Source organism: Neolamprologus brichardi, chromosome 11 (assembly GCF_056152115.1).
Source record: "Neolamprologus brichardi isolate AB-2024 chromosome 11, ASM5615211v1, whole genome shotgun sequence".
Taxonomy (NCBI): Eukaryota; Metazoa; Chordata; class Actinopteri; order Cichliformes; family Cichlidae; genus Neolamprologus; species Neolamprologus brichardi.
In genome coordinates, this window is record NC_142114.1 from 21,054,572 (window position 1) to 21,081,839 (window position 27,268).

General features: G+C 41.0%; 1 protein-coding gene across 4 annotated transcripts; it reads left to right on the plus strand.

Moving 5' to 3' along the window:
* The first annotated feature begins 422 nt into the window (after positions 1 to 422).
* stk40 (serine/threonine kinase 40) lies at positions 423 to 17,267 on the plus strand. 4 transcript variants are annotated; one of them, XM_006791686.3, is made up of 12 exons: positions 423 to 634; positions 2,355 to 2,539; positions 3,800 to 3,926; positions 4,362 to 4,447; positions 5,441 to 5,584; positions 6,824 to 7,048; positions 7,369 to 7,421; positions 10,379 to 10,494; positions 11,688 to 11,832; positions 12,106 to 12,225; positions 12,398 to 12,476; positions 12,771 to 17,267. In XM_006791686.3, exons 2-12 carry the CDS (start codon positions 2,534 to 2,536, stop codon positions 12,987 to 12,989), a joined length of 1,320 nt encoding a protein of 439 aa, XP_006791749.1. In that variant the 5' UTR covers positions 423 to 634; positions 2,355 to 2,533; the 3' UTR covers positions 12,990 to 17,267. The 4 variants fall into 4 exon arrangements, with proteins under 4 accessions (XP_006791749.1, XP_006791750.1, XP_035764038.1 ...); XM_035908145.2 differs by lacking the exon at positions 423 to 634 and adding an exon at positions 1,004 to 2,250; XM_006791687.3 differs by lacking the exon at positions 2,355 to 2,539.
* The last annotated feature ends 10,001 nt before the right edge of the window (positions 17,268 to 27,268 follow it).

The following is a 27,268-nucleotide window of genomic DNA, read 5'->3' on the forward strand; positions in this document are numbered from 1 at the left end:
CCTTTAATGTTAGATTTAACAAATGCAAGTTGTTTAATGCAAAAGCTTCACCCCTATTAATCCCTCTTCATTGTGAGTACAATATTGCTCAAATAAACAAAGGAAAAACCCATGATTTAAGTTGCCAGCAAAACATGACATTGCAAACAACATCCTTCAGTATGATTTACAATAAGCCTCTTCAATTCTTATGTAATCATTTTCACTTTGCAACTTTTATCATGCAAAGATAATATTTTTTAAAATGCAAGAAAGAACGCTAATTAAATCTTAGACTGTCTGGCAGACAGTCTTGTAGCTAAACTTCTATTTGCATAGAATTTCATCATCACTCTGAAACGGCTATGAAAAAACTGTCTGCATTGGTCGAGTGCGGCTGTCAATCAAATAAATTGTGTGCGTCATTTCCGTTGTCAGGTGGCGCTGTCGCTGTGGAAAGATGCGATCAGCGAAGAGCGGAGGCTTTTCCTTAATTGCTCATTTCGGTAATAGAGGCTAAAAAAGCCGAAAGCAAACCTCTGTGGTGTCTGCTGTTTAAAGCGAGAAGCGCCTCACATCTACCACAGCGTTCACCGAAGAAATGTCCATGTTTTAAGGAGGCGACACAGATTTAACCCGGCGGTTTAGGCTCGAGGTAAGTGAGATGGTGACTACGTTGCTATCTAGCTTTCTGGCACGGCTAGCCAGCTGTAATGTTACCTACTTTGTTTAAATGGCCTCCCGCCTGCTCTGTAGCCTCGAGCTTGGCGTTAGCTCACATCGCTCGCCAGGAGCAACCATATTTAAACCTCTTGGGTATGCGAGAAGACACGCAAAGCAGCCGTATTTCAGCTAACAACCGCTCAGTGTAGTTGTCACCGAAATACTAACTCCTTGTTGTGCTGTGTGCCCCCTTTGTGTGGTCGGTAGATCCGTATTTAGCCGAGTAAATCGATCATATTCGCTGCCGTACTAAGTTTGTATGCGTGCCTAACATTGGTTTTATGTCGCTGTCGGTAAGTGTACAATGTAAAAATAACTTGCCTTGTGGTGTTTAAGCAATTGCCACAATCAAGCATTCATTTATTCGCGCTTTGCAGTCTGGTTTAGATGCGTGTACCTAAACGTTTGAGATCGTTCATATAGTTTTTGTTCAGAGAGCTCTATACAAGAGCCAGACATCAGCGTCTGGCTGCTGGAGTACTGAGCTGCCTGTAGAGTGAATTTGTCCAAGTTGCAAACCATAACGTCAGCGCTTTACTCTACGACCCATCTCGTTTACAGTGCTTGCTGCCAGGACTGAACGGTGTCCAGTCCAGACCTTGTGGTTGCAAAATGGCACCAAACGACGTGTGGCAGTCTGCGTGTGTGTGTGCGCGTTTGTAGTTATTTTTGTCAGGTGCTTTGCAATGTGACCTTGTGTCCACGACGTTGGTGTATGGTCAAGGGCGTTGTTTTTGCCAGAATCTAGTCGGCTGCAGCTAGGAGCAAGGGCAGCGTGTGAACGGATATCAGTAGCATTGCATTTAAGCATAAGGACTGGAGATCTGACCTTGGAGTTACTTTGTCTGTAACTGGCTTTGCATCTGTGCATGTGTTGACTTATAGCATACCTTTCTGCACGGTTTTACTTTGTAATGTTTACTACCGAAGTGCCATTTTGCTTTTTCTCCATCTCTGTACTACCTTGCTATCGCAGTTCAGCTTTTCTTGCAGGCCAGACGAGTGGCTTGGAGTCTGGGTGGGTGGATCTTGAGACACCTACGTGGTTGTTTTGTTCTGATACTATTTAAGGAGCCCACATTTCTCGTGGGCACTGGCAGCGTGTCTCTCCTCCTTTTGTGTGATATGATTCAGAGGCTTTATCTGTTCTTGTCCTCCATCTGATACAGGCAGAGGCAGCCTTGCTTACTAGATCATAGGCTGTGCAGAGAGGCACAGCAGTGTCAGAAAAGGAACCGTGTGTTGTCATCACACTGAAGTAATTTAGGTCAGTGTGGATAAGTTGGTTAAATTGACCTTTGCTTTCTTTGATGACTCTCAGGTTGGCTCCACAGTACTGCAGCTAGTTTTTAGTAAGTACATGAATAGCTTTGGGTTCATTTGTGTGTGGTATCTGCCTATGAGTCATTTTAGTGTTGTAGTTCAAGGTGCATAAGCATTTCGGCTTATTCGGTTGGAAGAGAGAGTTGCTCCATGTACTTATTTAACTCTAGCACTCATCCACAATTTAGTTTATTTTCTGGAAACACTGGAAGCCCCGTGTACACGGTTCGTTCTGTTAGCTTCTTTGGCGGCTGCCTGAAAAATTAATTTCCTGCCCACAAGTCTCATAAATTGTAATGCCTAATTATCTGTTGCTTTGTGTCCTCTAGTGTAAGATGCTTTCTTACTACTGGCAGCATGACTTGGTGTCACTCTGGCTTGTGCCATAAATGCAGTCAGAAAACCTCAGCTCATCAGACTCAGTGGGTGATGACTAGTGGAGATGGAGACAGATGGGCGAGAGACATGATGATGACACTGTCTGCTGTCTGGGATCACAAAAAGCCTCATGGAAGTGAGAATTCATACCAGCTCTACTGACTGCCAACTGTCCTGCCTCCTCTCTGCCCAAAAAAATCACCAACTGGCAGTGGTGCACAATTAGTTTTGAAACAGGAAGATGGGCAGATTCATTAAAGAGAATTTTTTGGAGTTTGTCGGATGTAAGATTGAGATATTCTAAAGCTTTTTGGGTCTCCATCAAACTTTAAAAGATGTTGTATAATATAAGGTTTTTGTGTGTGGGGAATCTCTGCTGTGGCTTAAATATGCATACTACTTATCAGTGACATTTAACGTAGAGATGGGACACTCGGATATATCACTTGTATGTGGACATTTTGTGTGAGCTTTTCTATCTCTAAGCTGCACCTGCCAGAGGCTTGTGCAGACTCTTATCGGTGTCATCGCCTAGACTTTTAAGGCTCTCTGGACGACAGCTGGGTGAATCATTCCTCTCGGTTCAGGGCACTACTTCCCTGTTATGGGAAACGGATGGGGTTTCATTACATAGGAACTCGGTATCAGTAAACAAAACATGCTGCATACCTCTTGCTCTCTGAATTCTGGGAGGCAGATCAGATCTGCTGTGTCAGTTAATGTAGTTTGTGCAATGATGTGTCACACTCTCTCTGCTTTTTCTGGCATGTGAATAAAGTTCCTATCAGGACACTTTATTTATTTTTTATTTTTCCCCTCTGTAGTTATAATATATCCGTTCAGATCCTGGCTGTACAACAGATTTAGAGCGGAAGGATTTTCTGAATCAAGTCCACTGCAGCAGGAAAAGCTAAAGATTAAAGTATTAATCGGAAAAGCTTCCGTTTTAAACTGTCTTGTGCAAGTGGCTCTAATTTATGTGAAAGTGCTAGCTGTTTAAATTGCAGATTTTGGCACATTAACATAGGCTGTTGGAGATTGAATCTGAGGTGTTACCCTTGCCACGAGCAGCTATTAGTCGGAATGGTGCTGTAATGGCCTCGCATTGACACTGAGGTGTCGGTAACTGAGTGTGGAATATTTAAAGGTGGAGGTGCTACAAAGCCTTCCCCATTGTTCTTTCTACTACAGTCTGCAGAACTATTGCTAAGTCTATAGTAGATACGTTAAACATGTATCACTAGTTTTAAAAATACAGACTTGTTTATAGATGAGTAGTACATGTCCTCTGTTCAATTTGCTTTGTTTTTTTTTTTTCCCTCAGTCAGATGCATGCACTTTCCCTTTAACCTGACTGTCTTTATCTCATGTACTAATCAGATTTATTCCCCTGTAGAGCTCCAGTATGTCTAAGCGGCGCTCGTCGGAGAGGGGGGCTGGTGAGACATCAGGCAGAGCCAGCAAGCTGCAGAGTCCCGGGATATCCGGTAGTAATGCCAAGAGAGCTGGGCCCTTTATTCTTGGTAAGGACACTAGTAGTGTTTGCTCAGTTCTGAAAAAAGGTTGAAATGTTGGCTGGATGAAATTTCACCTAGTGTGCTTTGTAAATATGCTTCACATGAATACAGGAAATAGGGGGGGAGGTGTCTGTCTGTGTATGAAGGGCCTAAGACAAGAATTTAAAGAATTTTTGCGGATCGTCATGACATTGACTAGAAAGGTCTTAGTCTGTTTGAGCAACTTTATTTCCTCCCATTGGAAAATTAATTTCTTTCATATACTATAAAATGTACATTCGACACAACTCCCCCACTCTTTGCAATACAGACTTCCAAAGAAAACATTACACTTGAGGTGTTAATGGGTAAATGCAGCCTTTAATGAGTGGCAGTGAGAGCACACACACTTCAGCATGTAGCCTTTTGGTCATGCAGCTGTTCCCTTTCGTGTCCTTGCAGGGCCTCGCCTGGGCAACTCACCAGTGCCGAGCATAGTGCAGTGTCTGGCCAGAAAAGACGGCACAGATGACTTCTATCAACTCAAAGTAAGTCTGTCTGGGTAGAAATGTTGTTGTTTTGTGGTGTTTTGAGTTTCTTTCTTATAAACATATGACTCAATTAAGATTGGGCATCTTGTTCAAAACAAAGCTACGTCACCTGTAGACACCTGAACTTTTGACCTTCCTTTTGTTGCTGTTCATTTTATTGCCCTGTTTAAGTCTAGCAGTCAGTTTACTGGGACTGTTTGATGTTTGTTAAACAAGTGGGGAGCTTTACAGTTGAGTGGAGTGAGGGTTTGCGCCACCTGTAATGTCAACTTTTAAACCTCACAACCCTCCGTCATACGTATGACACAGAGCTTGTTTACTTCATTGACCTGAGTCCAGCTCGACCCTGTTTACTCCAGAACTTGGTGACTTAAGTCATTAAATGTTTTGTTTTAGGACTGAAGAGTAAGCAATTAAAGTGCGCCATTTTTTTTTTTGGGGGGGGGCGCAATATGTGCCTTTAGCCCTTTTCCATTAGTACCTACTCAGATGACTCGCCATAGTTTTCCAGGCTTTCCATTAGGTCATAGTACCTCGTACCAGGAACTAAAGTAGTACCTGCTCAGCCAGGGTGCCAAAGTGATAAGGGGAGGTGGAAAAAAATGTGACGCCGTCACCGATTGGCTGATCAGTGGTGTCGCTCGATGAGTCATGAAAGCATCTCGTTCATGAAAATCAAAACCACCTTTTTAAACCTGGAAATTGGGGAAAAGGTTACAAAAAATATTTTGTGATCCCAGAGTCTGACGAGAAGCCACAGACCAAGCAGCAGATATATCATTGCTTCGACGTCCATCTAGTAACGTTGGTATCACATAGCGTCACGGGACACTTGGCTGTGTTGCTATAATGACGACCACACAAATTAGGTGCTACTTGAAAGGAATGGGAAAAACCTGTCGGGTGATGCGAGTAAATGCTAATGGAAAAGGGGCTTTTATAAACTCTCGTCTTGGAGCCTAATGTCTGCTCTGTGTGTGGTTACTGCAGATTTTGACGCTGGAGGAACGAGTAGACTCTGCCAAGGAGACACAAGAGGAGAGGCAGGGGAAGATGCTGCTGCACACAGAATACTCACTTCTTTCCCTGCTGCACAACCAAGATGGTGTGGTCCACCACCATGGCCTCTTTCAGGTAGGCTGAGACTTGAGTTGAGTTGCTTTTTACATTTACTTTTGTCAGTGTGGAGGGATAAAATGTTTCTTAGTTAATGTTAGGAATATAAAGTTTCTTTTGTTGTCTTTTTGTTTGTTTGTTTTTCAGTCAATATTTGCTTTAACTGCTCTGTGCAAATAAGATGATATGCTAACGGCATCAACCTGTGTTGTCTATTTTGAACCACTTATTGATTGGTCCTTATTTGGCATCTAGTTATGGCTGAATTTGTCCTCATTGTAAAGAGGTCTAAGAATTTAAAACACTTTATTGATTTATCTACAGTGAAGTTTGTTTGGCTGGCAAAGAAGTGTCTAATATCCAAAACTATGAAAACTTTCTGCCAAAATGTTATTTTAAACATTGCACTGGCCTAGAACCTCACAAGCTGTGCATTAGTCAGCACTCGGTCAGCAGGCATTCTATATGTGGAGAGATTTCTATCACTTTCTATTCATTTTAGAATATGGTTTCATTATGCAAGTACAAGTAACGGCATGCACTTATCAGCTCAGTGACAGCAGTAAGCTTGCCAGCCAGCTGTTGTTCTCTTATCCAAGTGGTTTCAAAAGAGAAGTGGGAGTGCCATTAAAACTATATTTATCTGCAGTCATCTTCTGTTTACAGTCACATTTATTCACAATGACCCCCACCGCCCACCTACCTTTTCACCTGTCTTCCCGTCGGCATCCTCTTAACGTTGTTATTGTTAAATCTCTGTCTCCGTTTCCTCTTGTCTCTCTTTCACATCCTGTCTCTTTCATTCTGCCTGTGTTCTCAGAATAGCTGCATTGAGCCATGCACTCTGATTCATTTAGGCTTGTGTTATTGATTGGATTATTATAGTGCATCTGTGCTGTGAGAGGCTGGGTTTAATGTACTGTTTAAGAGGTGCTGACTGAATCTAAAAAAACAAAAAAAGACAATCTGATACAAAAATCAATAAAGTGGTGTCTCTGCTAGGTGGTGCTGGAAGACGGAAATCACCTATGCTGGTCTATAGCATCCAGGGTTTCAGGGTAGATGTTGTCTTTATCTTGGGTACAGGCAGGCTGTTAATGGCTCCTGCGCTGCAATCTTTATTTACAATCAATCTGTTAAATCTATATGATCAGCTGATAGCAGAAAAGCAGAAAGCCCTTTGTTTGCATGCGGTTTTGTCACCCCTTTTTGACTGGATATGCTGCATATTAAACACATTACCCTTTTATTCTCCAGGATCGAGCCTATGAGATTGTGGAGGACACAGATGCTAACAAAATGCGCAAGATGAAAAAGCGGCTCTGCCTCGTGCTGGACTGCTTGTGTGCGCATGACTTTAGTGACAAGACGGCAGATCTAATAAATCTCCAGCATTACGTCATAAAGGAGAAGCGCTTGAGTGAGCGGGAAGCCATTGTCATCTTCTATGATGTGGTGCGTGTGGTGGAGGCTCTTCACAAGGTAAATCTAAATGAATTGTGCTCGACTCGTCGAAGAAAAGCTAGCATTCTAAAGAATATTTCCCGTTGCACCACTCCAATGTGTCTAAATGAAACTATGATTGTGCAATTTTCTGAGCAAACAGTTTGGATACTGCAATGTTTTGTCAACTGTTTAGAAATTACTTTTTGTTTCTCTCTCCCCCCCCCCCTTCTATCATCATATATGATTACTCATTTCCCATGCTCCTGTGCCACTCCTAGAAAAGATTGTTGTGATACCAATGATTCACAAAGCACAACATAACCTTTTTTTTTCCCCCTACTTTTTCCTGCTTGCAGAAAAACATTGTTCACAGAGACCTCAAGCTGGGAAATATGGTGCTGAACAAGCGGTAAGATGTGCAGCTTTTATTTCAGCACAGTATGTTAGTTGGCCAGTAATTCCTCCCATTATAGTGGGTGAGTTACTTTAGTGTGCCAGGCTTCATTTTCTCGGCTCACATGTGCATTAGGTCTAAACTGGCTCCAGCAGCCTGCTTCCAGTGTATATCTGAACATCAGTACAACCAGAGGTCGTGTTCTTAGATTAAGGGCAACATCAGTATCAGGAAACGAAAGCCTCACCATTTTGTGCTTAACACTTCACCCATGTGTGTGACTTCCTATTGCTGGATTTGTATTTCTATTTTTTTTTTTTTTTCTTTCTTAAAAATGAGAGGCAAACTGGGCACTGGTAGATATGGGGCATTGTTATGCAGGACCTCAGGTCAGATTTGCCATGCAGAATGAAAAACTACTCATCTGTAAACCATTCAACTGTGTTTAGAAAGTGTATTGAGGTGTAAAACTGCCCCCTGCCCCCACCCCACAATGGAAGTGCTATTTTTAGAGTTTAGAGAATTGCAAAATGTTAAAGATGCATAAAGTTTTCTCAGAAAAAAGTTAAACATTAAGAGGACACAAAACCTCTTTAATTAAGGACTGAATGACTAAAGCTGACACAGTATTGTTCGGCCATGATCTGCAACTACTTGTATTGAGATGTCATGTACTTGGTTTATCTGCTTTATTGCACACTTTTTCATCTACTGCATCAGCGCCCATAACAACCTGCAGTAGTAGTGATGAAACAATGTTTAGACCAGGGTAGGAGGGTGGTGGGGAGAGGAGCAGACGAGTGGAGCACTCCGTCCCAGCTGGAGACAAAGGAGAGGCCTGCCAAAGGCCCATAGCTCAGAGCTGACTCACACCACCATGTACTGCACACACAGTCATCATTTATTTCATTATTTACACTACAATCCCTTTTCTGCATCTGTTGTCTGATCTATGCCCTTTTGTTATATCGTTTTTTTTTAATCCATCGTCTCTCCCCCCCCCCCTATTTTAGGTTAATATTTTTATTTATAACTGTAGGTTGTCTTTTCTTTTTTTTCCTCTTTGCAGTAGAGTCACCACTCGTATTTACAAACAATAGACTTCATAGCATACAAGTGCATCATACTTGTTGGTTGGCATGTTTCCTCGTGACCCCACCCTGAGTACGTATGACTGTAATGTCAGTGTGCGATTTCAGTGCCAGCTGTTAACAGTATATTATGAATCCGTATTCAGGGTTACTATATTTAGAACTATAGGAATTCCTAATTTTAGGTTCCATAGGCATATGTGGATATGAACTACATAAATGTGTCTTTTTAAACTCCGTAAAAGCTGACAAACTCCTACTATAATCGATATAATAAAATGAAAATAGAGTTGTATTAGACATGTAGTGGCTTTTGCATTGAAAACATTTTGTTACACAAACCTGGAACTTGGTAAGACCATTCAAATCAGTGGTTCCCATAATCTGCGAAACGAAAGTCTCTGAACAAGTTGCCCAGCGTTTAACCTCTTCTTGTCAGCTGGTGTATTATGATCAGAACATTGTGGGGAAGGAGAAGTCATGGGAGTTATTTAGGTTTCTGGTTTCCTGACTTGCCCTGGGTCACATGACCAGGAAGCAGAGATGATGTGGTCTCTCTTGCGTCCTCAGGGACCCTTGCCTCACGAAGCAAACATGCAATTTCATTTACCCAATCTCCGGTGCAAGAATAGAAGCCTGTGTCGTGATGCACACAGACAAAAGGACAGATCTCTCCATGAAGGAAGCTTTTATGTTGAGGGTCCTTGAAGCATTGCCCACTGTTCCTTTGGCCTATCCTTGTGCAGATCACAAGGCTGCTGTGTGGTTACAGTGACTTGAATTACAAAAGCTGTTAAAGGGTATTGATAATATAAAATTCTGAAAATCAAATTGCGACTGTTTCATGGGAAGATTGAGATTGGAGGATTTTAGTCAGAGCGTTTAGCCAGAATTGTCTCCAGATGCTGTAATGGGAATAGTGAATGAAAAACGAGGCAGGGTGTGAAAGTGAGAGAGAATAGGGGAAGCTGTTGACCTTAGGCTTTTTAGAAAGCGGATGTGGGTGAAGAGCATGATCCAAAGGACCCAAGCTAGTACACGATGGCTGCTTTTGTGTGCGAGTGCCCCCCCCCCCCCCCCTCCCCCTTTATCGTGTTAGCCCTGGGAGTGATCGTGTGGGTTTGAAGTTGTTTGTGTACATATTTTAAACTTGAGCTTTATATATTCATTTAACAGCCCATCACCATGCAGGCTTAGTCATCGAAACAATTATTCTAAACCACAGGTTGACTCATGTTTGTCAAAGTGCAGCTTTGCTTTTTTTTTTTTTCTTTTTTTTTCCCCCTTCCCTCTCTGCTAAAGGAACATAGTGCACAGTCCCTCAGTTTGCTCATGGCAAACTTAACTGCACTGAATCAAAGTCTCATTGGAGAAATCCTTGTACTACCAGGGAAGCAAAGTTAATCAAACCTGTAAAAAGAGTGAGTCTTTGAGGCACCACTGTATCTGGACTGATGTAGGCTGTAGGCCAATAATAGCTAACACCATACCATCTGTGCTTATTTGTATTAAGTATATTAGCTTTATGCATGGTTTCAAAATTGAGATTTGGCTACAGTTTGTCTTTGATGCAAAGTGTTCTGCAGTTAAGCCCTGTTGCTCTGAGCATAAAGTTATTTTTGTTAAGATGCCAATGCTGCATGTAAAAGCTTTCAACAACTTTTGCAGAGCTTGAATCAACTTTATCATTTGTATTTATTTTTTTAAATCAAGCCTTGGGGTCAAGACAAGTCTTTATTCCGTCAACTAAATGTGTTGTGTTAAGTCGGAACTGTGTTTTGAGCAAGATTGTTGAGAACATAAAAAAACCCTATCAATGGTAATATTGTGTTCACCGTTTGATTGAAAGCTTTAACAAGTTTGTTTTGCATGTCCTCACAGGACTCATCGAATCACCATCACAAACTTCTGCCTGGGAAAGCACCTGGTGAGTGAGGATGACCTTCTGAAAGACCAGAGAGGAAGTCCAGCTTATATCAGTCCTGATGTACTAAGTGGTGAGTGAGAGTTTCAGGCATGGATTTTTTTTGTTCTTTGACCAATTGTACAAACTATCAGAAGTGAAATGGGTTTGCTTAGTGTGGGTGAAACAAGTGTGCAGGGTTTTTTGGTTTGTTTGTTGGATTTTTGTTTGTTTGTTTTTTCCTTTTTTCCCTCCTCCCTCCAAATGCAGACTAGAAATGTCTGAGTAAAATTATGGAATCGTGATTCCTTCTCTGAAGCCAGATAGGAACTTTGTTTTTGTGTTGTTGGTTGTTTTTGGTTTCATAATGCTTAGCAGTCAGGTCTTGTGTTGGATTTTCCGGTTATTAAGCAACCCGGAGGTATGTTGCAATCCTGGACTGGCAAAAGCAAGAAATGGCCTTTTTTGCTTTTATTTGAGTAATCGCAGTGATGTTGCATCCTACTGCTGTATGGTATGCATCTGCAAGGGGAAGCTACTGCTTTACTCTTGTTGCTCTGCTTTTTTTTTTTTTGCTTTTTTTTGCCTTTTTCCTTTTCCCCAGCTTGATGGTGCTGCTGTTAAAATTGCACACCCAAGTGCCACTATTAACACCAATTCAAAAAGAACTTTAATTACTGATTTCCAATGCAAACTCTAGGACAGAAAACAAGAAAAGTGTAATTTCAAGCGCAGTTCTTTCATGTCCAACCAGTCAAACTGTAGATAAACCCCAGCGTGTATATCAGCATAACGTGACAGGCACACAATTAAACAGAGCTTCAGTGACTCATACAGTGATGACTCACTAGAGGGAAACTACTCCCATCTACCCTTTCCCCTCCCATCCCCTGCCTGTGTGTCACAAGCTTTAACATAATTGCCTGCTGCTGTTGCTGCCGACTCCCTGGCTCTAACAACAACACTGCCTATGGTCATGCACAGCCATGACACTCCACCCTCGCCAGCATCAGCTTCTCATTGTTGTTCTTCTGATTTAATGTCTCGTCTGGCTTTCAAAACATTTTTTTTAAGGTGCTTCTATTGGAAGTTGCTTTGAAGTACAACAGATGTGGAGTGTTTGCTTATATTGTTAATCATTAAACCTCGTGATTTGATGGCAATTTAACTTGCTGAACGGTTGGTTCCTCCTCACAGGGCAAAAACTGACATTGCACCAATTGTCAACCTGTTTTCTGTTTGTCATGCATGCTAAATAGACCCTTATCCCCTCCTTCCTGCTTCCAGGTCGACCATATCGTGGAAAACCTAGTGACATGTGGGCGCTTGGTGTTGTTTTATTCACAATGCTGTATGGCCAGTTCCCCTTTTATGACAGCATGCCTCAAGAACTCTTCCGCAAGATCAAGGCTGCTGAGTACTCCATCCCAGAGTGAGCATTTATCTTTGTGGATATTTAATTAAAGTGATCACATTATTATGACATTTTGCTCTGTTATTATTATTTCATTCAAATTTGTTCTGAGATACAATCTTGCATTATCTTTTGTTGTACTGCAGTAAAATCATGGATTTAAATGCATTTGCTCTCGACTGCATTTTGATATTTATTCCAAACCTGACCTTGTAGATGTTCCACTTTTGTTTTAGGTTTTTTTGCTTTAAAGAAAAATCTTGTCCTTTTCCCTTACACCACCATTTATAGGGACGGCCGTGTGTCAGAGAACACTGTGTGCCTGATCCGAAAGCTACTGGTGCTGGACCCTCAGGAAAGGCTGACTGCAGGAGAGGTGCTGGAGTCCCTCAGTGCCATCATTGCCTCATGGTAATTGCGCCACCTGCTGGATGTTTGAGTGAATCAGATGTTTTGCATTTTGTTTGCAGAGAAACGAAAAACATTTAATTGCACTGCTTTATTTGCACATTTCCTGGTATTGGCTATAAACCGTTTGCAGACAGACAGTTCCTAACTATTAATGTGTTATGTTTAATCACAGGCAGTCAGTTTCAGCAATGAGTGGCCCTTTGCAGGTGGTTCCAGATATCGATGATCAGGTCAATCACCCGGAACAAGAGGTAAGATCTTGGAGGAAAATTACATTTAAACTTAAAGGATACATATGCAGCAAGAGCTACATACTGAAAGTGGGTCGTAACAACATTGTAGCCACAGACCATAGGGAATTTGGGTGACCCAAAAGTGACGAATCACTTCCAGTTTGGACACAGCCAAACTGAGCGTCCTTGATGCAACTATCAAAACGAGTTGAATATTAAATTTTAGTTGCAAAAAAGATCTCTTTACACAATGTTGACCTTTTGCTACCACACTAACTGCAGCATATTGAACTGGATGCTTTCTTTCCTCAGGCCAAGGTGATAGAAGAGTCTTCGCAGTACGAGTTTGAGAACTACATGCGGCAGCAGCTGCTGCTAGCTGAAGAGAAGAACACTATCCACGAAGCCAAGAGCTTTCTCACAAACCGTCAGTTTGGCAGCATCCCACCTGTAAGGCGTCTTGGACACGATGCTCAGCCTGTGAGCCCACTAGATGCTGCCATCTTGGCACAACGTTTTCTGCGGAAGTAATCCCTCAATGACCAATTCCGGACTCTGGCCTCCCAGGAAGTAAAGAAACCTGCAGAGTCCAGAGAGGACTGGTGTAAACCCATTCCCCTCACCCTCCTCACCCACAAAACTGAACTTGCATACAGGAGGCCTGAGCTGATGTACAGACGGCCTTGTATGTAGGTGGGGTTTTGGCAGTCTAGGTGGAACAGATAGAAAGTGGGTACCAGAACAAACTGCCAACCCAGAACTTCACTCCTCCTGTCTGAATCCTCTTGTGAAACATGGCAAGGCCTGCAGGAAGATCTGAACCAAAGGTTCCTGTCTTCAAGTCGCCCACAGTCAGATCTCACTGTGCAGCAGACGTGATTGCATAGTTTCACTCGGCCCCAACACAAGGCTCTGCCTGGAGTGTTGAAGAAACTATCAACCCTGTGTTCCTCCTCTGTCGAGGATGCCCTACTGTAACACTTCCCCTCCCAACCAATTCTGGATCCCCTGAGCAATACAGGACCAGAATCATGTAGCAACCCCCTTTCTTCCTAGTGGTAATGGTATTGCCTCAAGTCGGATCACTTGATCACAGATGTCACTTCTGTATACCTCCATTCCAACCTCCTCCCCTCACTCCTTCCTCTCCGTCTGTTTTCCTGTAATGTTCCTGTCTGTAACTCTGACTTCAAATCAATCTACCTCTCTGTCTCTCTTCTGTTGGTAAACCATGCTCACTGTTCTGAGACAAGGGATTGTAACAATTGAATCTTGATGCCACCAGTGACATAGCATTAATGTTTTCTGTCAGTGATAATGCTTTGAAACCTTGTCAGTGGTTTCAAAAAATTCAAATAAGCTTTTTAAAATCATAATTAAGTAGCATTTATCCCTATATTTGCATTGAAGAAAGAACTGAAGATCAAAGTATGTACAAGCATCCTATTTGCAGAATGCATTGTCTCCCGCTTTTGCTCATCCCTGTGGAAATCTATTTTTAGCATCTAGGCAGCTAGTGTGAGGTACCTGGAAGTTACAATGCCAAGAACTGAATGGGGGAAAAACTGTTGGCTCCTCCCTGCCAAGGCATATTGATAACGCTTCCACAGTGCCAGTATAGTGACGATCGGGCACTGTCTTGTTTCTATTGCCAAAAATCTTGCCTTAAAGTGCCCCTATTATCCTTTGTAGGTTCCCCTGTCCTTTTAGTCTTGCATGACTATTTCCATACATGTGAAATGTCTGAAAAGTTGGAGCCAAGTGCAGTTCAAGTGGAATTATTCTCAACTGTGGAAAATGGTGCTGATGAAATGCCTGAAACTCCTTGCTTATATTCCTCTTTCCCCCCCTCATCTGCATTACTATGTAACACACTGGCATTGTGGCAAAGGTTTGGCATGACCTCAAAGGTCGAGCAGCTGTCTCAGCTACATGCAGACGCAGCCAGCTGCCTCAGTCATGACTTCCTTGCCAGAGTCGCTCCTGCTAACTAAAATGTCACAGCTATAAGCAAAGCACAACAAAAGTTCAGTTGTTCACTGCAAGCGTGAAAACCGCTTTCTTTGTGTACTCCCAGCATCTGAAGAAATTTGAACTTTTCTTCTTAATATTCACACACCCATAACGGTTAGGAAGTCGTTTATGTGTTTGGTGTTGGCATGGTGCTAACTGTACTTTCCATTTTCTTCTCTTAGACTCTGGTCATACTAAACTGTATTTTAATGCAGCTGATTTCCCACTAAACATGTTGTCATGTGAACATGTTTCTGTTGCCACAAAATGGACTGAGTATAAATGGTGGCACAAACGCAACCCCCGTGTGTAAATGAGCTGTCACTTTAAAGCCATTTTCTGACCCCTGCTGCTCTGTACTACAGTTTCTATAAGCGCAATGTCATCTGACCAAAATCCCCTTTACCCAAGTTAGGCATGCATGTGATGGTTGCATATACTTTTTCCAAGCTTTCACGGAAAAGAAGCAAAAATGTGGTTAAAGCTTTGTTACCACTAAGAACAGGCATTTGTCAAGCCAACTGACCAATGAGCAGTCTTAAGGAAAGTGGGCAAAAAAGGGGTTTCAGTGCAAGTAATGTACAGTGTGTGAGATTTACCACCACCACCCCACACTCATGCATGTGTGCGTGTGTGGACCATGTAAACCTGTTCTGTAGGCACTCCCTCTTTAAGGCCTGTAAATAAGTCTAATAGGGGCACTTTAAATTTACTTTTAGCCAAGGAAACCGGTACCCACAGGCTCATTCAGAATCAAATGGCTTCCAGGTATTTAACTTCCCTGTTTCTCTTTATAAAGACGGATTTGGGATAAGTGTTTCAGTATGAATGTGAATGTTTGACGTGTCTGCAGTGTCCATGAGTGTATGTTGTCTTTCGGGCCAGGCGAAATGATGGTCTGAGGCTGTTAACTGTCTCAGACCCTTTAAGCTATCCTCCAATCATTGTGTTCTGTTATCTGGCCTGCCTCAGTGGCAGACACTGTGAAAACTAGTGCAGGCTTTGCTAAAACCGGGCTTGACTGAATGTTTTAGGGGATGACATTAATGCTTTAAGATTGGAAATGATCACATATCTGTTGCCATTCTCAGGCCTCTCTCTTGTACATGCTTGTATTATCTTATGGCGTAGGCTCCTGGCTGGTAATGAATACTATAAGTCATAGAAAAATTCAAATACAGACTCAGATTTTAAGTTTAGTTGCTGGGTTTTCTTGGCATTCTTAAGTGTTTCTTCAAACCATGGCAAAGCTACTAACCAGTGACTGTTAGGCATTTGTGCACTGCAACTTGCCTTTGCATATTGGTACCTGCTTTCTAGGCTTATTTATATTCAAACTGATTGCATGAACTTAGGCTCTTGAATACTTTCAACTCTTTACTACTTCCCCTTGTAATTTCATACTTTTATTCACTTGTGTAGACTTTCTCCCAAATGCCTCCACTGGAGCTTGCATCACAGACGTTGATTATACATGGTCCCAAAAAAATTAAGTGACATTTCAGACAGTGTCACTTAACTTGGGGTCCGTTTCATTGAGTTAGACCAGTGAAGCAGACCCCACATCTTTGCTTTAAGCGTCAGCTCCAACAGTGGTTCAACTTTAAGCCTGTTATTTTGATCCTTTTCTGTCCGTTCATGAAATGGTAGCATTTCTATTTTGTTTCCATTTTTTTGTATTACTAAGTCTTTCTTTCCATTTTGCCATAATGTCTGTGATCACCTTAAGCTACACTAATGAGACTGACTTTTGCATAGATCTATTTTTAAAAGAAAACAAAATGATACTTGCATGTTTTCCTTATTTTATAGGAGGGGTTGTTTTGTAGTTTTTTTGTTTTGTTTTTTTCCTTTTCTTCTATTTTAACCCCCCCAAAAAACTCCCTACACTTGCTGGTCAGTATGTAAATAATGCACCATCATGACTGCCCCAGTCATTGTATCTATTCCACCCCAGTGAGATACCAGCTCTGCTTCAACACATGGGATTGATGTGTGCTTTAGCTCACGTTGGCCTTCAAGTACCACATCTGGAGGCTGAAATATGTAAAGACAGCTGTTGGCTTTCTCCCACCTCAATGTGAATTCCATGGGTTATACAGCAGTATTGTAGTAGTAGTAGCATAGGTTCAGTAGTGGCTGTGGGGGTTTTCTTAGCACCATAACTACTGCTGGATTTTTACATTGATACTGTGGAAAGTGTCTTAACACCATCTCCAGTGACACGTCTACAGTTTAGTAACTCAAGAGTTGATGTTATGTCCCCTGAATCAGTGTTTCACTTTCTAGCTAGTGGTTTTTACCACATTCAATGTGTTTTACAGAGTTGTATTGGTAGATTGCGCTGTGGACTGAAAGCATGGAAATTGTGAGATAACTCTGTGTAAAAACACGTGATTATTGCATGATATTTGGATTTGCCAGTAAAACAAGTTGTAGATAATTGGGTTCCAAAAAATCTCAATCTAAATTGAAAATCAACCTCCCGAACTGAAAGTAAAAATTTTATACATATTTTTTTTTTTTCCTCAAATTTAATTTTACCCTAGTTTTAAAGTTGTCAGTATATAACTGATGTATAGCTGACTGTTTCAACTGGAAACTTGGTGTAGGATGCGTGGCGTAGTTTAAACCCAATGGGAAAATGTGTTGTAAGCTGCTTGGTTGGACATGGGCATCTAAATACAGAAAACTGCGTAATTGTACAGATGAAAACGCGTTTGTATAAAAACATATTTTTCTACTTCATCAGATCTCTACATGCATGTCAGCAATAAACTTTGATATGGAAACATCCAGCTGTCTCATTCTTTCCCACTAGGTGGAGCAGTTAAAACAAAAACAAGACTGCAGCAGGGGGATTGTATTCTAAGTAGACCCATAAAAAGACTACCTCTCCTATATATTCTACCAGATTTGGACAAAAGAAATCTACAGAAAACTTGTACAACTGTGTTCGACGTCTCTAGATGTGCGTTTTCAGTGCGCCACCCGTGTTATAAAGGACTCCCTTTGTACTGTCTCACTCTTGCAGTGACTGTGGTTTTGGACCACACTGAGGTAGACTTTCTCAGAAAGGAAGCCTCCTGCTGGCTCTAACAGCATTACAGTACCCTGTGGGGCTGGTCTTCCACCTCACCTCAGGTTTTTGAACTGGAGGCACACCCTCATGTCACTCAGGCCAAAAATGCTACACATGGAAAGCCTATTTTAAGCAGACCATAGATGCATTAGATGTGATACTGACAAAAGTTACATATTTTTATTTTTTGTTGTTGTTATTAAATGTATACTTATAACCTACATTTTACAGGAATGACTTTTACAGCAGGCAGTTTGTTGTGGAGTTTACATGTGTTCTCTGGATGCTCTGGCTTCCTTCCACAGTCCAAAGATATGTACAGGACTAAGTTAATTGGCAATTATAAATTAACCACAGGTGAGAGTGGTTGTCTAAATATTAGTCTGCTGACAGGTTGGCAAGCTGTCAAAGGTGTATCTCACCCTGTGATCGCTGGGATTGTGTTCAGCAGCCAAAACCCAGAACTTGATAATGGTTTGGAATTTGTTTTATTCTAATGGTCTAAAAACTCAACAAGTAGTGAGCAAGGACACAAATGCTGTGCTGACTCACTGACAAGAATGCCTAAGCTTTAACCTTTCCAATATTTGTTGTCTTTTAGTACATTCACAGAACGTCAGGATGGGAAAATCCAGAACTTTTAAGGGACTAAACTCTGCTGCTTATTTTTATTCCCTGTAAGCTACAAGCAGCTGGCCTTGAAGATGGCCCATAGATTCATGTGTCACAAACAAGTGTGCGTTAAAGACAACATCAGACATCTGCAATGTTCTTGCTTAATTACCTTGGAGAGCATTGTGTATCTGATTCCTCTAGAAAAGTGCAAGAGTGGGGGTTATGCAGCTGGATGTGGATAGCAAAGGGTAAGCGAGTATCCACATTTCCAGATGTGTGAATGTTGCAGTGTTGTCATAACATTCTGTTTTAGTGGTAGCAGTAAATTGAAGTGTTTTGAAAATAACTGATTTAAGTTCCCAGCTGCATCAGCATTGTAGTCATTACTGTTTATGTCTTGTGGGGACTGCGAATGTGTCTCTATCAAGCACCGAGGCTTTATGGCTTCCCCTGGCAAGACACTTAAGCAAAACACACTACAGAAAAAAAAATGTAGCATTGGAATTAAAACAAAACATGATTTTAAACCATAAATGCTAAATATGTGCCTCTACTTCATGGCTCAGTCCATATCTGCTATTGTTGCAAAGCCAAAATGATCTCTGCCTCACTTTCCTAGGAACTGAACAAGTAAGGTAAATATGTGTAAGATGGATACAGTGTACGAACAAGATGCAAATGAGTAGCAGCAACTAAAAACATATGTCAATTAAAAAGGTGATGACTAACACAGTTTAACATGGCTAACAGCTGCTGGTAAGAGTGACCTGCGGTAGCGCTCCTTCCTACACTGTGGGTGTAAAAGTCCACTGCTGAACGAGCTGCTCAGTGCTCGTACAGTCTCATGCAGGGGGTGGGAGGTGTTGTCCATGATGGCTGTTAGTTTAGACAACATCCTCTCCTCCCCAACCTGCTCGATGGACTTCAGCGGATAGTCCAGGACAGAGCTGGCCCTCTTGACCAGTTCGTTGGTTTGGCTTGTATGTGGGGTGGGATATATTAGGGAGCGAGTAAATATTTTGTCCTTAAAGCATCATCAGAACTGCAGCTCTTTGTCCTCAGTGGTCAGTAACTATCTGGAAGCTTAGAAAGGAACGGTGGTGAACTAGCAACGGGGTCATGGGAAGTCACTGATACACTTGGGGAGCAACAGACAAGCTAATGTAGCTCAGATTCCTGACAAATGTAATGCTGTTTCTAATAGAAAGGTGTCAGAATACACAGTGCATCAGTTTGTTGCGTACAAGGCTACAAAGCTCCAGACCAGTCGGGGTGTTTGTGCTGACCCCTGTCTACTGTCAAAAGCAGCAACAATGGGCATGCCAGCATGGAGCAATGGAAGAACATGACCTGCTCTTATGAATCATGTTTTCTGTTACATCATGTGGATGGCCGGGTGCCTTGCTTACCTGGGGAATACCTGGTACCAGGATTCGCTATGTGTAGAAGGCAGTGTGATGCTTTAGGCAAAGTTATGCTTAAAAACCTTGGGTTCTGCCATCAATATGACATTGTGATGGCTGCACTTACAGCCACACAGTGGTAATACCCACCATGTTAGTGTAGAGGCTTATAAATAACTGGTTTTGGTTTAGAATTCATTCACATACCCACATAACACTGCATTCTAAAATAAGTGCGCACATTTTAGTTTACACTGTCATGTATGATTAATCTTTTGTTTTCTGAGTTACCTTAGTTGCAGCTGTTCCAGTCCCTTGATTAAGGAGCCAAGAGGTGGAAAAGGGGCGGAGCGAGCTTTAAAGGAAGACTGCAAATTGGTTCATGCCATAACTCGGGACCATGGGGTGGGGGGGGATTGGAGTTCATTATGTTTGGTTTAGTTAGGTTTTGTGTGTTTTACCCCTTCTTCTGTTTTTGTGGGCTGATCAGCCACTATTTAAGTTTCCCCTTTGTCTCGTTAAGTTAGGTCAGTTTGTTTGAGTTATCAGTAGTGTTGTCAACTTTGAGTAGAGTTCTGTTATTTTGACCTCTTTTATGGGCCCAAGATTTTGATTCTTTTTGCATGATTTAACCAATTATGGGGTTTTTTTTGGGTTAAATAAAAAATCATTTTTTTGGACTTTAACCTGTGCCTAAGTTTCCTTCACTGCTCGGTCCATCACAGACATGTACCACCTACTTAAGCAATGTTGGAGATCATGTACACCCTTTCATGGAAATGGTATTCATTGATAGCTGTGGCCTCTTTCAAGAGGACAATGGGTCCTGCCACATTGTAGCAATTTGTTGACTTGGCCACCATATTCCCAAGATCATAATCCAATTGGGATGTGCTGTACAAACAAGTTCAACCCATGGAGGTTCCACCTTGTAACTAACAGGACTTAAAGGATCTTTTGCTAACGTCTTGGTGCCGGATACCACAGCACACGTTCAGGGGTCTAGTGGAGTGCTTGCCTCAGTGGGTCAGGAGTGTTTTGGCAGCAAAATAGGGGACCAGCACAATTTTAGGCACGTAGTAATGTTATGCCTGATTGGTGTATTGGTGTAAGTTCATTTTTGACTAAACAGCAACCCAGTATTGTTAACAAAGTTCATTTTAGGGGAGAAAAGCAAAAAACTGGCCTCAAAACAAAATATGCACATGGTACCCATATGAGGAGTGAAAACAGCTGGAATAAGTTTTACTTTAATTGTTTTAAGTTTGTCTTTAGTCTTGTTTGTTCTTAAAATGCATGATAAGCAAAACTTCTGACATAATCATAGTACTAATAGCCACTGTAGCAACAAAAGCAAATACCTTCCTTTTTTAAATATCTAAATTTCTTCTTTTTTTCTTTCTTGTATTCATTTATTTTGGACATATGTTGTACTACTGTAAGCTACACTGTTTAAAACAAGTTCCCATGTTCTGCTGAGCCTAGAAAGCACTGTTAATGTTCCACTCTCATATGACGATAAAACAAACGAGGTAACAAAACCACTTGTACTCATATTCGTCCCACATTAAAGAATCAACTTAATTCCGTCACAGACGGGCTTAGACGATGCTATAAAACTGGTGCCAGCAGGAAGAGACTTTGTTGTGGTGCCGTACACATGGTACAGTACTGCCAACAGAGAACAGAACAGACCAAATCTAATAATGCTAACAAATAAAATAGTTTTCTGGTAATAAACCACTTTTTTTTTTTTTTTTTGTGACACATCTACAAAACTACAAAAATGATTCCCATACAGACTTAAGTACAGTTAGAGCTGAGACCAGATCTTGATTTCATTTGACTGCTTTTGAGTTCTCACAAAGCAATACATTTTTGGGAAAAAGACTTAGACCAGGGGGATTCACTGAGCTGGACACTGTGCACACTTGCTAATACCACCTAAATTTAAAATGCATTTGCAGGTATGCAAACGTCTGTTTTAGGTTCTAAAACAACAAGCGCCTTAGGTTTTTCTTTTGAGAGGTTGAGATGTGTTGTGTTTCGGAGCTTTGGGAGGGTTGACGGTAACTCACTGCTGTTCCTGCACCTAATCATGCCTCAGCTTTCTAGAGGGCACATTCCCCTAAATGTATTGTTTTTTGATAACTATTGTTACTTTTTTTTCATGGGCTCTCATCAGTCTGGTATGTAATGTGGGTATGAATCGTACCACAAGGTATTTCTAAAGCTTCACGCACACCCGGGGCATAACCCTCTTACTCACAATCATCTGAAACCTATCAGTGTGCATGTGGTCAGAAGGTTGTTTACAGCCTCTCTGTTTCTCTCCATGACCTTGTCCAGTTCTCAGAGAGAAACACCTCTGCTTCTCATCTCTTTCAGGATGGCATCTTGAGACATTCTTTAAATTTCTTTTTTACATTCTTTTTGAGTGCATGTGTTTGACGTTCCTCGCACATTTAGCCTACACATGGGTTTATTCAGAGTTGAGAATGCTCGACATAAAAACTCAAGAGAAGAGCCGGGCCAGCTGTAGGTGGAGACGCTCTTGTTTATTTTTTGTTCACTCCGTTATTTCAGGTAACATTTATATATTTTCTAAGAAAAAGCTTTAATACTAAGGTAGCACATTCACATTTCACTGAATTACTTTTGCCTGTCTTCACCTCCTGAACCCGTCCATCAGCAGATGAATGGGGAAATCCAACGTGGCTCAAGAATGAGTGTCATTTTCAAACTGCCCGCTAACTCTGAACATCTGGTCCGGGGAGGGGAGGAGGGCAGCTCTGTCAAAGGGAGCCCTTGTGTCCCCTGTCAACACCATGAGAACAGCACACCGCGAGGCGAACAAGGAGGCGTGTGTGCACTGTTCATACTGTAATGATCTTTAACAGGCACCAGTTAGACTCATGAATACTGTGTATTTTTGGAAAGAGTTACAGTAATATGAATGGATGTTCTTTTCTTTAATTTGCCTTGAAATAAACTAAATAGACTAAATAAAAATTACCATGTGTTGCTTTGGATTAGTAGTCTACAACTTTTTTTTTAAAGCAAAATGCGTTGGTGGCTTTAGAAGGATTATTTTCTTTAGGTGTAGTGCAGAAAGGTTTTTCAAAATAATATGGGAACATTATATGTTTTGTTTTTGTTTTATCACTGGAGCCTTTCTTTAGGCCACACACAGATTGCGTCAATAAAACATAGTCTCAGTCAAGAAAAAACATCTGATGCTACAACCAAAAGCAAAATCAGGAAATTGGAGAAAGATTTTAGGACTGAGTTTCAAGAAAACAATACTTAATGTGTTTGAGATATCCTAAAATTACCACTGAAAAGATTTATGGAAAGCTGGAAACACATAAAAGTGTGCTATTTTGGAAAACACCATTTGAAATGAAATAAATCCCATTAATTAAAATTCCCCGGAGCTGGAAAATTTATACCCTTAGTACAAAGTCCTGTTTTAATTTCAGCGATTGCCTTTTGTTTTTATTCAAATTGGCAAGATTATACGACCACTTCAGTACTTTAGAGTAAACTACAAAAAGAAGGACTCGCTAAAGTTTCTGTAAGCAGACGTGCTCTTTTATTTTCTCCTGATCTTGTGGTTGTTTATGCCACCAGATGGATCTTTTTTAGTTAATTAATTCAGCGTCTTATTGCTGCCACCTGTTTGTGAAGTTGTGTCTGACATTAATCAAGCTCAAGGGGAATGTTTCCCAAAAGATCTGTTTACCTAATGTGTTTTTCATACAAGTTTTAGTTGCCAAAAGCAAAACTTTTATACAATCACATTTTTCTTTACCGCTATTCTTTTTAATTTTCAATAGTTACAGCAGCAGTTACAAATTATAGTTGAAATGTGAAATGATGTCTGTGAAGGTTCTCAGTCATCCAGGTCATCGTAGTCAAAGGAGCTTGCAAAGAAAAGCGTCTGGACTTCTTTAAGTTACTTGAAGACGTTTCACCTCTCATCCGAGAAGCTTCTTCAGTTCTAAGGTCAAATGGGTCAAATGGGACTCCCCACCATTTGACCTTAGAACTGAAGAAGCTTCTCGGATGAGAGGTGAAACGTCTTCAAGTAACTTAAAGAAGTCCAGACGCTTTTCTTTGCAAGCTCCTTTGACAATGTGAAATGATGTGCATAATATTATGAAATATAAACTTTGTACCTCATATTGAAATGCCTTCCTCTTTGTCTTACTAGGTGGTTATAAAAATATTTTATTAAGCAGTTCATAATGTTGTCATGATTGAAAAATCTTCATGTGTTACTCCCCGTGCAGCATGATTTCATGCCAGAGAGCAACATTTGATCATGTAATTTGATAAATGTACTATTAAGTGCAATGGGATTCTTCTCTGTGTGCTGAAGCCTCTTGAGATATGGTATTTTTCTTTGATTAAACAAACAAGACTCAATCAAATGAGATTAACAGTCGGCTTGAGATGAATCCAGCAAAGATGTTGCTTTGTTTGATGTAAAAGCCACATGTTGTATGTATGACGGAACTAGGTCCTGGCCTCTGGGATCATTTTGCAAGGGAAAACTGTACCTGCTGTCCAAAAACAGAGCCAAAAAAACAGACTCAACAAAATGTGAATGAGCGCAATCCTCAAAACGATAATCGGTGGTGAGCAGAGGTGGTATTAGCTTGGGAAACGGTTGATGGTGATTATGACTCCTGCAGCTGTCTTCACTCAGCGCAGCCAGAACTCCAGGAGCTCTGCTGATGTTAAAAGAACAGCTCAGAGAACTCAGCTGTCTGTCTGCACCTTTCCTTCTCTAATGACGTTTGGCCTCATACCACAGACTCCCTCAAATCCAGAGATGTAAACAGTAGAGACACATCGTTAAATCTCATACTGGACTTTTCTGCATATGCTCAAGAGTTCAGGGTGATGTTTCAGTTTTAACAGACATAAAGACCATATTAGGAAAAGAAGGTTACCTCTATAGTGTGCTCTGGGATACTCAAAACTTGGCATTTGTTTTATATTTAAAGTGTTCTTATTTATATGTACTATTCACCATCATAATGATCATAGTTTTTTATGTGTAGGTTTTTTAAAATTTTGTCTTTTTAAGGTTTTATTTATTTCTGTAAGTATATTCTGTGCTGACTGAACTTAAAGTGTCTTAACATGTGTGGCTCATGAATAACTGGATAGCTGTTAACCAGAGCACAGAGGAGCTGAAGTCTTTAAGAAATGTCCATTTCTGCCTTGTCCGCTGCTTTCAGCACCTAAACATACAACACGTCTTTTCAACTAAACATCACTTTAGAAGGCCACTGAGCATATTCAGTATAGTAAAACCAGACAACTACATCTGATATTAGGTTTTGGTATCAGGGATTTTTCTTGACATACGACAATGCTGTGGAAAGAAAAGCCCATCAGCAGTATGTTCAGAAACCAGAAGGTTTCATGTTCAACATTATTCCAGTAAAGAAACCAGATTCATCAAAATGCTGAATAAACTCTGACTCTCACATCCTCCTCTTCTTCCTCTCAAGTGCATCCCACTCCTTTATCCTGTATCTGATGATGGCAAACAGTACCCTGTATTTCCTCTCACTGCCCCTTCAGTAGTGAACTCTGGTGTGGGCGGTCAATGCTCGTCTCCGTCTCTTTGTGTGTGCTGTAAATATTTTCTCCAATCAAAGAGTCAAACTTCAGAGCTCGGTGTAATCTCTGCAAGTCCATCAGCAGGACTGACATCAAAGCACAGGATGAAGCACTCTCTTAGTCAAGAGTGCACCCCACTTCTACTCAGCTAAGTGTTTGTTCGTGAAGAAGGATTTTATTTTTAGTTTAAATTATCACAGGTTGGAGAGAAACACTAAGTATATTTCTTCTCTCACCCAAACTGGTCGCGGCAGATGGCCGCCCCCTCCCTGAGCCTGGTTCTGCCAGAGGTTTCTTCCTATTAAAAAGGAGTTTTTTCTTCCCACTGTTGCCAAAAATACTATTTTGGAAAAACATAAAATAATACTATCCTTTTCCATCCCTACCCAGATGTTCTAGGTATGAGCCTAAATTTCCCTCACAGTATAAGATCTGGTCAGAAGGGTAGACCTTTGAAAATGAGTCTATATGCAGCTACATTGCTAGTTAATAATAAAAGGTGTTAGTTAGAAGAAGAAAAAAACAAATTCTTGACTGATTATACAGAAAAACTGCAAGAATTTTAAACAACTGGCAATAACTGAAAGTATACATAAAAAGCATGCATGCATGTGTCAATACTTTGATTCATTGTAAAGCTTTTATTTTAAACATGCCTACTGTTATCTAAAAATACCCACTATGTTGATCGAGAAAAAGAAAACAGGAAGACAAGCAACCCACACAGATCATATTTTTTTCAACTGACTCTTTGTCTCTAAGCCATCCCACAGAAAGCCAAATAGAGCCAGAGGTGGTCATTACTGGTGGCTTCCCAGGGCGATGCTTCACCGAGTATCCTGGTCTATTCTCGGTCGGTTAGGGTAAAGTTGGTGCACAGCGGTTCTTATAGTGGAAACAGGGTGACAGACATTCATATAGGGTGTAATTCTTGCGGTTGTGTCTTCAGCCCCAATGAGGCATGGGTGGAGTACCACTTACTAAAACCAAACCAAGATTTCCCAAGTGGTGCCAGGCACCCATAGAGAGGAAACATGTCTGGACCAATCTGTGGCTTCATCCCAGTCCACATGAGAAATTTTTGGCCGCTGTTTTGCTTTGCAGCTACATATTTTTGTGTGAAACTGTAATAGAAGCAGCACATAAGAACTGGGGCTTAGGTCTACAGAGGTCTGTCATCTGCACACACTATATCCATGTTTGGAGCTGCTGCTTCTTGCTCTGTTTTGTTTTCGTTTTATCGCATATGAGTCATCAGAAAGTTTATGTGTTTAATTTATTTATTTATCATAGAAAAAACGAATACAATGTTTCTAAAATTAAGAAATTGATAGTTTAACAGAATAGATGTCATTTATGCAGACCCAGGGTGTACAATTAAAAAAACTCTTTTGACTGAGAACATTAAGGCCCATTTTTTCAGGCCTGGGCTTCCTTTTGCACATTGTTTTTAAAGGCAGCAGGCAGCTCGAGGTCCTGACAGGCTATCATTTCCCCTGAGAAAATGAATGTATTTTAAAAATATGGCAGCGAGCCTCTATAATTTTTTTTTCTTAAAGTGACGCAGAGTGCTCTGTGTGAAGTACACTGAAATAACACGGATAAAGAAAAGTTTCAGAGGCCTGAATATTACACTGATAACATCTCTTCCTGTGTTACTTAATTTAAGATACCAAAGTAGTCATTACAGCTCTGGGAACACTTTAACCTTGTGCCCTTTCTTATGCTTGATATGGATGCAATCAGTTTTATATTATAATTATCAATTTGAGATCACTAAGTGGCTATTCTTCCATCCAGTTAGTGAGCACGAGTAAGCCCACTGAAATTTCCGTTACAGAGCAGAAGCTATTGCTGTGTAACTTTCAAAACGTCAGTGCTCCACCTTCAAATAGTTAGTAATGTTTAAGATCACAAACCAAGAAAAAAATCTTATGCTTTGCCATTCATCAATTGCAATAACAGTCAGCTGCAAAATAAAACACAGTTTCCAAAGAAGTTTGGATGCTCAAAGCAAAGAATGAATGCAATGACTCATGAATCACTGAAGTCCTGCA

Coding starts and splice junctions, on each gene's coding strand:
- stk40 (XM_006791686.3), top strand. Junction 7,049..7,368: donor TGGTGGAGGCTCTTCACAAG/GTAAATCTAAAT, acceptor TCCTGCTTGCAG/AAAAACATTGTTCACAGAGA. Junction 7,422..10,378: donor AATATGGTGCTGAACAAGCG/GTAAGATGTGCA, acceptor ATGTCCTCACAG/GACTCATCGAATCACCATCA.